The following is a 15,528-nucleotide window of genomic DNA, read 5'->3' on the forward strand; positions in this document are numbered from 1 at the left end:
TATCCGTGGGCTTGCGGTACAGTGAGGTGCTGAGGTGACCGTCCTTAATGGAGATGCGCGTGTCCAAGAATGCAACCGATTCCGGAGAGTAGTCTATGGTGAGCCTGATGGTGGGATGGAACTTGTTGATGTCATCATAGAGTTGTTTCAGTGATTGTTCACCATGAGTCCAAAGGAAGAAAATGTCATCGATGTATCTAGTGTATAGCATCGGTTGAAGGTCCCGTGCGGTGAAGAAGTCTTGTTCGAACCTGTGCATGAAGATGTTGGCATATTGAGGTGCAAATTTGGTCCCCATGGCTGTTCCGTGTGTCTGGATGAAGAACTGGTTGTTGAAGGTGAAGATATTGTGGTCCAGGATGAAGCGGATGAGATGTAAAATTGCATCTGGAAACTGGCAGTTGTTGGCGCTGAGCACTGAGGCCATTGCAGCAATGCCATCGTCATGGGGGATGCTGGTGTAGAGTGCTGAGACATCCATTGTGACGAGGAGCGCTCCTGGTTCAACTGCTCCATGTGTGCCGAGTTTCTGTAGGAAGTCCGTCGTGTCGCGACAAAAGCTGGGGGTTCTTTGTACAATGGGTTTCAGGATGCCCTCAACATAACTGGAGAGGTTCTCGCACAGGGTCCCATTGCCCGATACGATGGGACGGCCGGGTGTGTTTGCCTTGTGTATCTTCGGGAGGCAGTAGAGATCTCCAACGCGGGGAGTACGTGGGATGAGAGCACGGAGGGCGTTCTGAAGGTCCGGATCAAAGGTCTTGATCAGAGTGTTGAGTTGACGGGTGTGTTCTTTGGTCGGATCTGCAGGTAACTGTCTGTAGTGTTCCTCGTTGTTTAGTTGTCGGTACACCTCTTTGCAGTAATCCGTTCTGTTCAGTATGACGATGGCCCCTCCTTTGTCTGCTGGTTTGATGACAATGTTGCGGTTGGTCTTGAGAGCGTGGATGGCGTTACGTTGTGCTTGGGTGATGTTCGGGGCTGTCTTGTGAGTGTGGCTGATGAATTTGGTGTTGACGCACCTCCTGACGGCTTGGGCATACATGTCAAGTCGAGGGCAGCGGCCTTCCGGAGGAGTCCAATTCGACTCTTTCCTCTTCGGATGCACTGCGGATCTCTCTGTCGGCTGTTCCGGTTCATTGGCTGTCTCATTGTGTTCGTTGTTGGCCTCTTGGGGTTTGTGGAAGAACTCCCTCAGCCTCATTCGCCTGATGAATTCCTCTGTGTCTGCTGCGAGACTGATGGGGTCTATTTTGGTGGTGGGGCAAAAATTAAGCCCTCGGCTGAGAACTTCGATTTCATCTGGTTGAAGTGTGTAGTCGGACAAGTTGACAATGGACTTCCCTGCAGTGGTACTGTTTTCTACTGTGGTACCGGGGGAGGCTTGGTTGCTGCTGGTGGTGATGCCGAGTCACCACCAGCAGCAACCAAGCCTCCCCCGGTACCACAGTAGAAAACAGTACCACTGCAGGGAAGTCCATTGTCAACTTGTCCGACTACACACTTCAACCAGATGAAATCGAAGTTCTCAGCCGAGGGCTTAATTTTTGCCCCACCACCAAAATAGACCCCATCAGTCTCGCAGCAGACACAGAGGAATTCATCAGGCGAATGAGGCTGAGGGAGTTCTTCCACAAACCCCAAGAGGCCAACAACGAACACAATGAGACAGCCAATGAACCGGAACAGCCGACAGAGAGATCCGCAGTGCATCCGAAGAGGAAAGAGTCGAATTGGACTCCTCCGGAAGGCCGCTGCCCTCGACTTGACATGTATGCCCAAGCCGTCAGGAGGTGCGTCAACACCAAATTCATCAGCCACACTCACAAGACAGCCCCGAACATCACCCAAGCACAACGTAACGCCATCCACGCTCTCAAGACCAACCGCAACATTGTCATCAAACCAGCAGACAAAGGAGGGGCCATCGTCATACTGAACAGAACGGATTACTGCAAAGAAGTGTACCGACAACAAAACAACGAGGAACACTACAGACAGTTACCTGCAGATCCGACCAAAGAACACACCCGTCAACTCAACACTCTGATCAAGACCTTTGATCCGGACCTTCAGAACACCCTCCGTGCTCTCATCCCACGTACTCCCCGCGTTGGAGATCTCTACTGCCTCCCGAAGATACACAAGGCAAACACACCCGGCCGTCCCATCGTATCGGGCAATGGGACCCTGTGCGAGAACCTCTCCGGCTATGTCGAGGGCATCCTGAAACCCATTGTACAAAGAACCCCCAGCTTTTGTCGCGACACGACGGACTTCCTACAGAAACTCGGCACACATGGAGCAGTTGAACCAGGAGCGCTCCTCGTCACAATGGATGTCTCAGCACTCTACACCAGCATCCCCCATGACGATGGCATTGCTGCAATGGCCTCAGTGCTCAGCGCCAACAACTGCCAGTTTCCAGATGCAATTTTACATCTCATCCGCTTCATCCTGGACCACAATATCTTCACCTTCAACAACCAGTTCTTCATCCAGACACACGGAACAGCCATGGGGACCAAATTTGCACCTCAATATGCCAACATCTTCATGCACAGGTTCGAACAAGACTTCTTCACCGCACGGGACCTTCAACCGATGCTATACACTAGATACATCGATGACATTTTCTTCCTTTGGACTTATGGTGAACAATCACTGAAACAACTCTATGATGACATCAACAAGTTCCATCCCACCATCAGGCTCACCATAGACTACTCTCCGGAATCGGTTGCATTCTTGGACACGCGCATCTCCATTAAGGACGGTCACCTCAGCACCTCACTGTACCGCAAGCCCACGGATAACCTCACGATGCTCCACTTCTCCAGCTTCCACCCTAAACACGTTAAAGAAGCCATCCCCTACGGACAAGCCCTCCGTATACACAGGATCTGCTCGGATGAGGAGGATCGCAACAGACACCTCCAGACGCTGAAAGATGCCCTCATAAGAACAGGATATGGCGCTAGACTCATTGATCAACAGTTCCAACGCACCACAGCGAAAAACCGCACCGACCTCCTCAGAAGACAAACACGGGGCACAGTGGACAGAGTACCCTTCGTTGTCCAGTACTTCCCCGGAGCGGAGAAGCTACGGCATCTCCTCCGGAGCCTTCAACATGTCATTGATGAAGACGAACATCTCGCCAAGGCCATCCCCACACCCCCACTTCTTGCCTTCAAACAACCGCACAACCTCAAACAGACCATTGTCCGCAGCAAACTACCCAGCCTTCAGGAGAACAGTGACCAAGACACCACACAACCCTGCCACAGCAACCTCTGCAAGACGTGCCGGATCATCGACACAGATGCCATCATCTCACGTGAGAACACCATCCACCAGGTACACGGTACATACTCTTGCAACTCGGCCAACGTTGTCTACCTGATACGCTGCAAGAAAGGATGTCCCGAGGCATGGTACATTGGGGAAACTATGCAGACGCTGCGACAACGGATGAATGAACACCGCTCGACAATCACCAGGCAAGACTGTTCTCTTCCTGTTGGGGAGCACTTCAGCGGTCACGGGCATTCGGCCTCTGATATTCGGGTAAGCGTTCTCCAAGGCGGCCTTCGCGACACACGACAGCGCAGAGTCGCTGAGCAGAAACTGATAGCCAAGTTCCGCACACACAAGGACGGCCTCAACCGGGATATTGGGTTTATGTCACACTATTTGTAACTCCCACAGTTGCGTGGACCTGCAGAGTTTCACTGGCTGTCTTGTCTGGAGACAATACACATCTTTTTAGCCTGTCTTGATGCTCTCTCCACTCCCATTGTTTTGTTTCTTAAAGACTGGATTAGTTGTAAGTATTCGCATTCCAACCATTATTCATGTAAATTGAGTCTGTGTCTTTATAAGTTCTGTTTGTGAACAGAATTCCCACTCACCTGAAGAAGGGGCTCAGAGCCTCGAAAGCTTGTGTGGCTTTTGCTACCAAATAAACCTGTTGGACTTTAACCTGGTGTTGTTAAACGTCTTACTGTGTTTACCCCAGTCCAACGCCGGCATCTCCACATCACAACAAAAACAAATGGCAAACTAGGTGACATAATCAAAACCAAAAAAAGCAACAAAAGGACGCAGTACCTGGGAATTATATAAGCTTGTCCTTTTCAAATTATTTCTACCTTCAAAGTGGCACATAGCAATCCTTGATGTTCGTTTTATATCCGTATCAACAGAAACCATTGCAAATGAAATCAAAGTAGAATCGCAGAAATGTTACTGTGCAGCAGAAGGTCATTCGGCTCATTATATCTGCACCAGCTCTCCAAATAAACACTTCATTTAATGCCATTCTCCCGCTTTCTCTCTGTAACCCTGTACATTTCTCCATTTTAGATAACTATCTAATTCCCTTTCAAATGCTTCAATTAAACCTGCCTCCACCACTCTCAGGTAGTGCATTCCAGACCTTAATCATTCTGTGGAAAAGTTTTCCTCATGTCACTTTTGCTTCTTTTGAAGTGCATGACATCACCACGGTAATTGCACCTCGCTTCCAATGTCTCCTGGAAACCAAGGCAGAAAAATGGTAGGCACAAAAGTGGGCTTAGATCTGGTGCATCGGATCCCCATCCCGTTGGCATGCTTGTCCAAACACTCCACAATTTAAATGAACTAATGGAAAATTTTGGATGTTGCACCTGAAAAAGCACCACGATCTCAAGCTACGTTAGGTAGAGATGGTTGATTTTTAGTTCACAATACTAAATAGCTTAATTTGTGAGGTCCCATGACTGAAGCCCAGAAATCTTACAAGTCTTACATTATGATCCCCCACAACATTTAACACTGAACATCCAAGCTGAAAAACTATCAAAACTCCATTGAACTCTATGAAATTTGTACAGGAGAACAGAAAAACACATTGATAAAAATGAATTGTGAAAAATCATTTTACACGAGTGAATGATTTCGTAAAAATAGTACGCGTGTGAGTATAGCATGAGCATGCAGTATAGCGCTTGTCAGCTGGAGTTTCCACCCTGTCTGTCGATGAATTATAGATATTGTTCTTATTCTGGCTTGCAGCTGATGAATAAACTGCTTAAACTTGACTCTCATGTTTCATCTGAACCATCTGTTCGATTGCTTCTAAAAACATTTACTGAGATTTCTCAATAGTATTTGCTTTTTCACTCCTTTCTTTACTCACTAATTTTCTTACCCTGCCCCCTCAAAAGTGCTAAATCCTTAGTTGGGTATGGTTGCATGCCTTCAAAACCTTATCTGAATGGCCATCCTTCATGTCTGTTCTTCGACATTTATGGATGAGCCTAATTCCATCCTTACAACTCATGCTAATTCCAAACAGGAATTGCTAGAATCTCAATCTATTTTCCCTTCAGTCTTGGCTATGAACGTAGGACGTTTCCGGTTTGTATGACTCAGCTGCTTGCTTGCATGCAGCTGGACCATATTATTTGTGCTGTAATTTTGCAAACATTGAAACAATCCATTGCACACCTCTCCACAAACACAAAACCCATTATACCACATGATCTAGCATGAAGTCCGAGATATACTCTTCGTCACAACCCAATTGACAACGCAACCCTACATGACCATGGAATTCAAAGTATCTCTTCCTCACAAATCCAAAATGCACAACACTCTCTACACAACATGAAACTCAGAATAGACACCTCCTCACAATCACAAGGCACAAGTAATTCTAAACTCTCAACACTCTAAAAACCTGCCCCACAACTTCTAGAAAATTAAAGCGTGGTCACTCAACCCTCTACACATCTATGGTGACAATCACACATTCCTTTCAAGAAAATTATAACATCCAACACAACATAAACATAAGTAGTGACCAGAATTTTACTGACTGTTAAAATTAGTGCAATTATATCTGCTTTCAAAGAAAAACATAAACAATGATGATTAACCACAGAACTCTCAACACAAAGCTATGTCTAGCAAGTTGTATGCCCAATGCAACCATAATATTCACTATAAAATCAAATGGACAATGCATTCTCCTTTTGGAAAACAAAACAACTGAGCTAACTCTTCGAGGCAATGGCATATCCTCTATCACAATTGCCCCAAAGCTTGTAAGGCTGAGATAGAAAGCTTCACTTGCATAGCCACTAAACAGGTTTACATAGGGCAGTACAGCACAGGAACAGGCTCTTCGGCCCACGATGTTTACCAAACATGACGCCAAATTAAACTAACCCCTTCTTCCTGCCCTTGGATCCATATCCCTCTATCCTTTGCACATTCATGCGCTTATCTAAAAGCCCCTTAAACGCCCCTATCGTATTTACCTCCACCACCACCTCTATGGCTTTGACTCTCAATAACAAAGTGACTTTTTGCACCAAAGAAACAAGTCTGCTTCACTGTGTTCATCATAGCAATCAGCCCAAAGCATGGAGAAATTTGCAGAATTTATGTCCTCTGAATAAACTAAAAATAGAATTAGATTTGTCATGATTCGGATGCAGAAATATAACTGCAGTCAAATGATTTAATCCAAAGTACTCAGAAACACACATTTTCAATTAACTTGCATCGCAGACTCCAGTTTGAACTCCTTTAGCTAACAGAAGTTTCAATTTTCAATTTACACAATATCAAAGTACAACCAGGAGAAATGACTTCAGAGTTATCCAAATACAATGCAAAGCTTATCCATAGGAACCAATTATCTTCAGCAGACAAAGCATGCCACAGGAAACTGATATAAAGTGAATGGATGAATTATGCTCAACAACAACATAGAGATTGATAATAAATTTAACTTGCAGCAAAAATGGTCTAAGGTCACCTAAAACAAGAATACTTTTAAGAAAAATGCTGAGCCTCAACAGTAAAACTGTGCATTTTCTTCCCCTCAATTTTATTTTCTATCTCTCATGTCTTTCTAGACAGAAGCTTCCTTTAGTCTTTGCCTGGGAAATCAAATGACCAAGTATAGGCAGACGAAAAAGGAGACACACACATTAGGTCAAGTCTCTGCCCCCTTTACATTCATCAAGATTTCTGGAGACTTCCAAGGAACTACTGAAACAATAGAGGTTACCTAAGAAACAGCAGAAGGAATAGGCCCTTTGCTTCTTTGAGCCTGCTCCACCATTCAATAAGAGTGAGGCTGTAATTTGATTGTGTCTGTAACTCTACTTCCCTGCCTGCATCGCATAACCCTTGACTCTACTGTAAGTGAAAAATCTGTGCATCTCAGCCTCGAATATATTCAATGATCCAGTCTCCACTGCTCTCTAGAGAAGTGAATTCTAAATATTAATTACACTCTAAGAAGAAATTCCTCCTCATTTCCATCTTAGAGACCTCTTATTTTGAAACTGTGTCCCTAGTTCTAGATTTTGCCACAGATGGAAACGTCTTCCCAGCATCTACCCTGTCATGGCCCCTCAGAATTTTGTAAGCTTTAATAAGATCACCTCTCATTCTACTCAACTCGATTCTAGGCCCAACCTGTTCAATCATTCCTCAGAAGTCAGCTCCTTCATCAATATCTACATCTGTGATAAGGGATTGACAGGGATAATATCACAGGTAATGATGAGATGAGTAATGAGATAAATGCATATAAAATAAGGGATGTATTAAATAAACTGATCAAGCTAAAAGAGGATAAAACCACGGTCCAGATGGATTGCATTCATGCATCTTACAAGAATCTAAAGAGATAACACAGGCATTTACCAGGCATATTTGTTATTCATAATTCATTATAAAGACTGGTGGATAGCTAACAATACTTAATAATGGTGTGGGGAGGGCGGTGGTACAGCATACACAGGGAATTATACACCAATCACTTTAGTGTTAGGAACAATAATGCAATCTCTACAAAAGGAGAGAATGAGCATCTAGAAATGAAAAGTATTTGTATTTTTGTCCATCCTGAATTGTCCTCAAGAGGGTGGTGGCAAGCCACCTTCTTGAACTGCTGCAGTCCTTCTGGTCCAGGTACATCCACAGTCTTGGTAGGGAAGGATTTCATGAATTTTGACTCAATAACAGAAGGAACAGTGAAATGTTTCCAGGATGGTGTGAGACTTGGGAAACATACGACCTTCAAGTTCCCTCCATGTGTTTGCACATTTTACACTTTCAGGCTCATGTAAATAAAATATTGTCCAATGATATGGCACTTGAGTTTGACTGCTGGCATCTTTCTGCAATGTGACTGGGTCTGCAGGCTGCCTTCCTTGGTTCTTCTTTGATTCTCTTTCTCTTCCTGGCAGTTGCTATTTTCTACTCAACTGCAATTAGTCTTCCAGTTACTATTTTCCTGCATTCCCTCAATTTTTTGATAATTCTCTTTCCCAAACTAGCTCCTGAACTTTCTTAGTTAATTCATGAAACCTTTTCTGCTGTTTTTGCTTATATCCTTACCACATCCACACCTCACACTATACAGCGGATTCACTTTCCTAAACTACAACTCATTTTGTTAAACTGTTTTCCCTCAAGTTTTTGTGTACTTTCCAAAGGGAGTTCCAGGATTTTGATCCAGCAACAGCAAAGGAATTGTGTTTGGTTCCAAGTCAGGATGGTGTGTGGCTTGGAGGGGAAGTTACAGGTGGTGGTGTTCCCATGTGCCTGCTTTGCTTGTCTTTCTAGGTGGTAAAGGTCGCAGATTTGGAAGGTGCTGTAGGAGATTTGGTTAGTTGCTGCAGTGCATTTTGTATATGATGCACACTGCTGCTGCTGTGGCATTGGTGATGGAAGCAGTGCATGTTTATGGTGGTGGATGAGCCATTCAAGCAGGTTGTTTTGATGTTGAGCTTCTTGAATATTGTTGGAGCCACACACTCCAGGCAAAGTGAGGATTAATCCATCTCATTCCTTGTGCTTTGTAGATAGTGGACAGGATTTGGTGAGTTATTTGTTGCAGCTGGACCAGATTATTAATGCTATGATTGCTATTGTGCTATGATTTTGTATGACTATGCTATGAGTCTAACCAGTGGAAAGTTTTGTCACCGATTCCCATCGACGTCGATTTTGCTAGGTTCCTTGATGTCAAGCTCAATTAAATGCAAAAACTGAAAATGCTGGAAAATCTCAGCAGGTCTGACATTTGTGGAGAGAGAATAGTTCCAAGTCTGGATGACCCTTCATCAGAGCTCGTCAGAGCTGTATTAGAGCAGATGTGGAGCATAAAGTTTCAGTAGAGCTGCTGGATATTGCCAGGGCCCATAAACCTTTGCAATATCTTGTGACTTCTGCTGTTTCTTGATATCACGTGGTGTGAATTGAATTGGCTGAAGGTCAGCATCTGTAAAGGTAGGGACCTCAGAAGAAAGCCAAGGATGGATCATGCACAAATGCTTCAACCTTGTCTTTTGAACTGGTACGCTCAGCTCTCCTATCATCAGGAGGGGATATTTGTGTAGCCTCCTCCTCTGGAACAGATCACCTCCCATATTTCCCACATCATGCATTGGCTACCTTCAAACGTACTTAATTATATCAGTCTTAGTTTCAGTCGCCATAAAATAAAAAGGATATAGAGAGGAGGCTAAGATTCACAAGGATGATATCCGAAATGAAAGGTGCATTATCAGACAAGGATAGACAGGCTGGGTCTGTTTCCTCTTGGAAAAAGAAGGCTGAGGAATAACCTGATAGAAGACTTTAAAATTATTAAAACATTTTGATAGAGTGGAAACAGAGAATGTTGCCCCTTCTAGGGAAAAGCATAACTAGAGGCCATCAAAATAAGATAATTACTAAGAAATCCAACAGGGAATTCAGAGGAAACTCCTTTACCCAAAGTGTAGTCCAAATGTGGGACTTGTTACAGAGAGTGGTTGAAGCGAACAGTTTAGATGCATTTAAGGAGAAGCTAAAGTGGAGTATGAGGGAGAAGAGAATAGAGGATTAAGACGATATTCAGATGGGGAAAGATGAAAGATGAGGGCATGGACTGGTTCGGCCAAATGGTTTGTTATTGTGCCATACGTCCTATGTAATTCTATGGTATATCTACCAAGATAAAATTAACTGGTCTAAACAACAACATCCCAGACACCACCATCCCTGAGTATGCCCTGTTCTACCAACAAGACAGACCCACCAGAGGTGGAAGCACGGTGATAATATGGAGTCAGGAGGGAGTTTCTCTGGTAGTCTTCAACATCATCTCTGGGCCCCATGAATGTCACATGGCATCTGGTCAAACATGGGAAAGGAAATCTCCTTCGGATTACCACCTAGTGTCCCCATCAGCTGATGAATCAGTATTCTTTCGATGCGAACACCACTTGGAAGAAGCACTGAAGGTGGCAAGGGCACAGTTCAGAGACTTCAGTCTCCATTACCAAGAGTAGCTTGGTAGCACCACTACTGACTGAGATGGTACAGTCCTAAAGGAGATAACAGTTAGATTGGGACTTCAGCAGGTGGTGAGGGCTCCAACAAGAGAAGAAAAAGCTACTTGACCTCATACTCAACAATCTACCTGTAACAGATGTATCTGTCCACAAGAGTGCTGGTAGGAGTGGTGACCGCAAAGCTCTTGTGGAGATGTAGTCTCATCATCACCTTGTGGATACCTTTCATCATCTTGTGTGGCACTACCCATGTGCAAAATGGGATAGATTTCAAACAGATCTAGCAACTCAAAACTGGGCATCCATGAGGCGATGTGGACCATCAGCAGTAGCAGAATTGGAGACAATCGCAATCTATAACCCTCATGGCCGGGCATCTCCCTCACTCACCGTTACCATCAAGCCAGGGGATCAACCCTGGTTCAATGCAGAATGGAATGAAGGGCATGCGAAGAGCAGCACCAGGCAAAATGAGGTGTTGACCTGGTGAAGCTACAACTCAGGACTACTTGCAAGTCAAACAGCAGAAACAGCACGTGATAGATAAAGCTGAACGATTCCACAACCAACAGATCATAAAACGATAGAATCCCAGAAGGTGGCCATTCAACCCATCGAGTTTGCACTGACTCTCTGAAAGAGCAAGTTACCCAGCAGCCCCCCCTCCCCTAACCTGGTTGATGATCCATCTCAGCCTCCTTCTGAGGTCCCCAGCATCACAGGTGCCAGTCTTCAGCCAAGTGGATTCACTCCACTGGATGTCAAGGAACAGCTGAAGGCACTGGATACAGTAAAGGCAAAGGTCCCTGACAACATTCCAGCAATAGTTCTGAAGACTTTGCTCCAGAACTAGCCAGGCTCCTCACCAAGCTGTTCCAGTACAGCTGTAACACTGGTATCTGCGTGGCAATGTGGAAAATGGTCCAGGTATATCCCGCCAACAAAAAGCAAGACAAATCCAACTCAGCCCATTATCGTCCAGTCAGTCTACTCTCGATCATCAGCAAAGTGTTGGAAAGTGTCGACAGTGCTATCAAGTGACACTCACTCAGCGATAACCTGCGTCAGTTTTGGTCACGCTCCAAGTAACACACTATCCTGACTTGGAAATATATCACTGTTCCATAACTATTGCTGAGTCAAAATCCTGGCAGCACTGTGGTTTCCTACATCACATGGACTGCAGCAGCTCAAGACGACAGCTCACCACCATCTCCTCAGGGCAATTAATGACGGGCAATAAATGGTGGCCTAGCCAGCGACACCCACATCCCATGAATGAATAAAAAAAGTTATACAGCACCTTTAACATAGTGAAACATCTGAGGTGCTTCACAGGAGCATTTTTAAACAAAGCATGACACTGAGCCACTAAAAGAGGTGTTAGATCTGATGACCAAAAACACCTGGTCAAAGAGGCAAGTTTTAAGGAGCATCTTAAAGGAAGAAAGTGAGATAGAGAGGCTGAGAGGTATAGGGAATGGATCGCAGAGCTTGTAGCCCAGGCAACGGAAGGCATGACCACCAATGGTGGAGCAATAATAATTGGGAATGCAGGAGAGGCCAGAATAGAGGAGTGCAGATATATTCGATGGTTATGGGGCTGGAGGAGATGACAAGATTGGGAGAGGAAAATTGGGAGGGATTTGAAAAAAATGACACTTTTGAAATCAAGATGTTGCTTGACCAGGAACCAGTGTAGGTCAGTGAGCAGAAGGGTGATAAGGGAATGGGATATCCTGAGTTAAGAGAGTTTGGACAGGAAAGATTTGGATGGCCACATGTTTACAGAGGTTCGAATGGGGGAGATCAGCCAGGAGTGCATTGAAATAGTTGAGTCTAGAGGTAATCAAGGTATGGATGAGGGTTTCAGCAGCAGATGAGCTGAGATAAGGGAGAAGTTGGGTGATGTTACAGAGGTAGAAATAGGCGATAATAGTCTTGGAATACATACAAGGTCTGTAGTTCATCTCAGGATCAAATGTGACACCAAGATTGTGAACAAATTGACTTAATGTCAGACTGTTGACAGAGAGGGGGATAGAGTCTGTAGCGAGTGTAACAGTTTAAACACAGAACACATTCAATACTAAAAGTTTATATGGATGATACAGAAGCATTAATAAAAATGAAAATTATGCACAGACTGATGGTTGTACATAATACAGACCTGTTTCTCAGAATTGTTCCTGGCAGCTTCTTCTTGTGCTAATACCATCTCACGTTCTGCTGTTATCTGCACACTCTCTCTTAAAGCCTCCTCTAATTCCTCAATCCTGTCATCTTTTTGTCGTAAAGTATCCTAAAGGAGTGGGGAAAAAAGGCAATGATCGTTATTGTTATAAATTTTGAAAAGTAACATGACAAGAAATTTTACTGGAAATCTGAAGTACAAACAAAAACTGCTGGAAACACATAGCTGGTCAGGCAGTTTCCGTGGAAAGAAACAGAGATAACTTTTCAGTTCAATGACTCTGTTTTCACTCCACAGATGCTGCCTGACTGTTTCCTCCAGTTTTTGTTTTTATTTCTTATCTCACATTCATAGATTCACGTCAACCTTCACACATTTAGCACAGCTGCAAACCTCACACTGACATTTCTCAGTTTGCACACAGATTTCAATCATGGCAGGTATATTATAGAATTATACAGTGTAGAAGAGACCCTTCTGCCCATCGAGTCCGCATCGGCATGTGAGAAACACCTGACCTCCCACCTAATCCCATTTACCAGCACTTGGCCCATAGCCTTGAATGTTATGACATGCCAAGTGCTCATCCAGGTACTTCTTAAAGGATGTGAGGCAACTCATCTCTACCAACCTCCTAGACAGTGCATTCCAAGCCATCACCACCCCCGGGTAAAAATGTTTTTCCTCCAGAATACGAACACACCTCACCCCTATAAAGGCCTAACTCCTCAGCCAACCTTTGCAGCAGGGGTCTTTTATCCTCCCCTCGCATGAAAATGGATTACATTTGGTTGGGCCACCTGCCTATGCGACAAGTTTAAAATCATATGGGCAACGTGAGTCAGGTCAGTTGGCATTTCAATCCCCTTAATTACATCTCTTATAGTCAGCAGATGCGTGCCTGCGCCTGCCCAGCAAATACTGCGCAAATACATGACGACATTGGGATGTAAGCCCTATTTCATGGACTTCCGGGTCGCGCGCATGCCCACCCAACCACTGTGAAATTCTACCCTTAGAGTACTGGGTGCAGTTTTGGTTTCCTTGCCTAAGGAAGCCTTACAAGTGGTCTAATAAAGGTTCAGCAGATTGATTCCTGGGATGAGATGGATGACTTATGAGGAGAGACGGAATAGAATAGCCCATATATTCTCTGAAGTTCAGAAGAATGAGAGGTGATTGCATGGAAATGTATATAATTCTTTGAGGGCTTGACAGGGTAGAGGCTGAGAGATTGCTTCCCCAATCTGGAGAATCTAGAACTAGGTGCTATCATCTCAAGGTACAGGAAATACAACATTTAGGAGAAATTACTTCCTTCAAAAAGGTTGTGAATCTTTGAAATTTGAAGGCTTTGAATACTCTGTCAAGGAATATATTCAAGGCTAAAGGAACCAAGGGACATGGGGATAAGAGAGTGAAAGTGGAGTAGATGTAGTTTAGCCATGATCTTTTTGAATGGTTGAATGGACTCAAGGGGCTCTATGACCCACTCCTGCATTTCTTATGTCCTTAAAAACATCGGCACAGTACGTGGATACTAACAAAAGCTGGTTGTGTTGGATATTGAACAAAAATTTACTTTTAAAAAAATTTTTGATGTCTCCTTCACTCACTGATGCATTGTGCACTGAAGGAGGACAGGGAGAAATGTCTGGGATGAATTTGCACATCGGAAACATCATGAAATCACAGTGTTGAGATGTAAGCCTTTGACCCAAGCAGGATATTAGTCTGTACATTGCACACTGAGATTACTACTTGCTTGACACATCAATATCCTGAATAGGAGTTATGATTCCCACGGGGGAACTGTAAACCAAAATAACCAAATTTACTGAATGACCCCCACCCCCAGCCATGAAGAAATCACCAACACAATTCCACTTTTTGTACCTTTGAGTATAACACGAATCCGAATCCACATAAATTAAACGTTAATTAAAAGGCAAATGATGATTGATGCCAACTATAAATCACACATGGAATAGCAGATACAACAAAGACTATCCTATGAGATTACAAGCATTCGCATCACTCCCTGGACAAGTGTGGCACCCATGTGCAATCCCACAGCCTTTCCAACTCGGCCTCCGGAACATAGGATCTCCCACTTTTCTCACTCAATAGATTTGGTCCTCAAGTTACCTGCTCCTCTCTAATTGTGTCCCCCAGAGACGACATTCCCCAAATGGCATACTCCTGCAGAATCTCTTGACAGCACAGACTCCTTAATTTGAGTCCTTCAATAAGGCTGGTTAAATGGATTGGTCAGCTTTGGCAAAACTGAAACATAACCATAGAATTGCCCAATTCACAATCTCTGCTCCAACGCTGTTATCAGTTTTCTGTCCTTTTAACTGCATCCCACACAAAATTTTATATAACTCTGCCTTCTCTGCTCTTGTCATGCTACTGAAAAGAGTGGTGATTCCATGTAGAACAGCTGGAGTAAGCCACTTTATTCGTACAGATATAGGGCCTGATTTTACCATCAAGTTGCGCCCATTTTCGGGTGTGAAAACTTCATAAATTTGGGTGAGGCGAGTAGCATGATCCGTGCCCAGCTCTGCGCCGGTTCCTCCTTTACCAAGACCCGAAAATGGCCGCATGCATTTAAATTGACTTAATGGGCTGCACGCCCAATTTACCGGCACTTCCCTCTTTACAACTGTGTGCGCCCATCCAGAATCGGCGCAAAACAGACATGCTCCACAAAAGTCCAATTCAGACACTCCAGTTAGTGAGGAGGTAAGTGTCCGGATGGCTCTTTGCTTGAGATTTGTGGGGGAGAAGGGTGGGCACTCTGCTTGTGATCAATGAGGGGCAAGGGGGGGCACTGCCATTCTGCCTGAGATCAGTGGGAAGAGAAGGGGGGTCCGCTGCCACTCTGCCTGAGGTCAGTGGGGGGGAAAGGGGAGGAGAGGCCCATGATCGGTCTGGGTGGCGGAGGGGGTGGGGGATAAAGGGGTCAGTAATGTT

The 15,528-nt window shown here is 44.5% G+C and overlaps 1 protein-coding gene across 3 annotated transcripts in view; it reads right to left on the minus strand.

Annotated features, from left to right (window-relative positions):
* erc1b (ELKS/RAB6-interacting/CAST family member 1b) overlaps positions 1-15,528 on the minus strand; it is a 788,812-nt gene that overhangs the window by 467,543 nt on the left and 305,741 nt on the right. For all 3 annotated transcript variants that reach the window (XM_078220074.1, XM_078220073.1, XM_078220075.1), the window contains one exon: positions 12,523-12,654. In XM_078220074.1, the coding sequence (XP_078076200.1) occupies positions 12,523-12,654 (132 nt within the window). The remainder of the gene's footprint in view (positions 1-12,522; positions 12,655-15,528) is intronic.

This window comes from Mustelus asterias, chromosome 9 (genome assembly GCF_964213995.1).
Source record: "Mustelus asterias chromosome 9, sMusAst1.hap1.1, whole genome shotgun sequence".
NCBI lineage: Eukaryota > Metazoa > Chordata > Chondrichthyes > Carcharhiniformes > Triakidae > Mustelus > Mustelus asterias.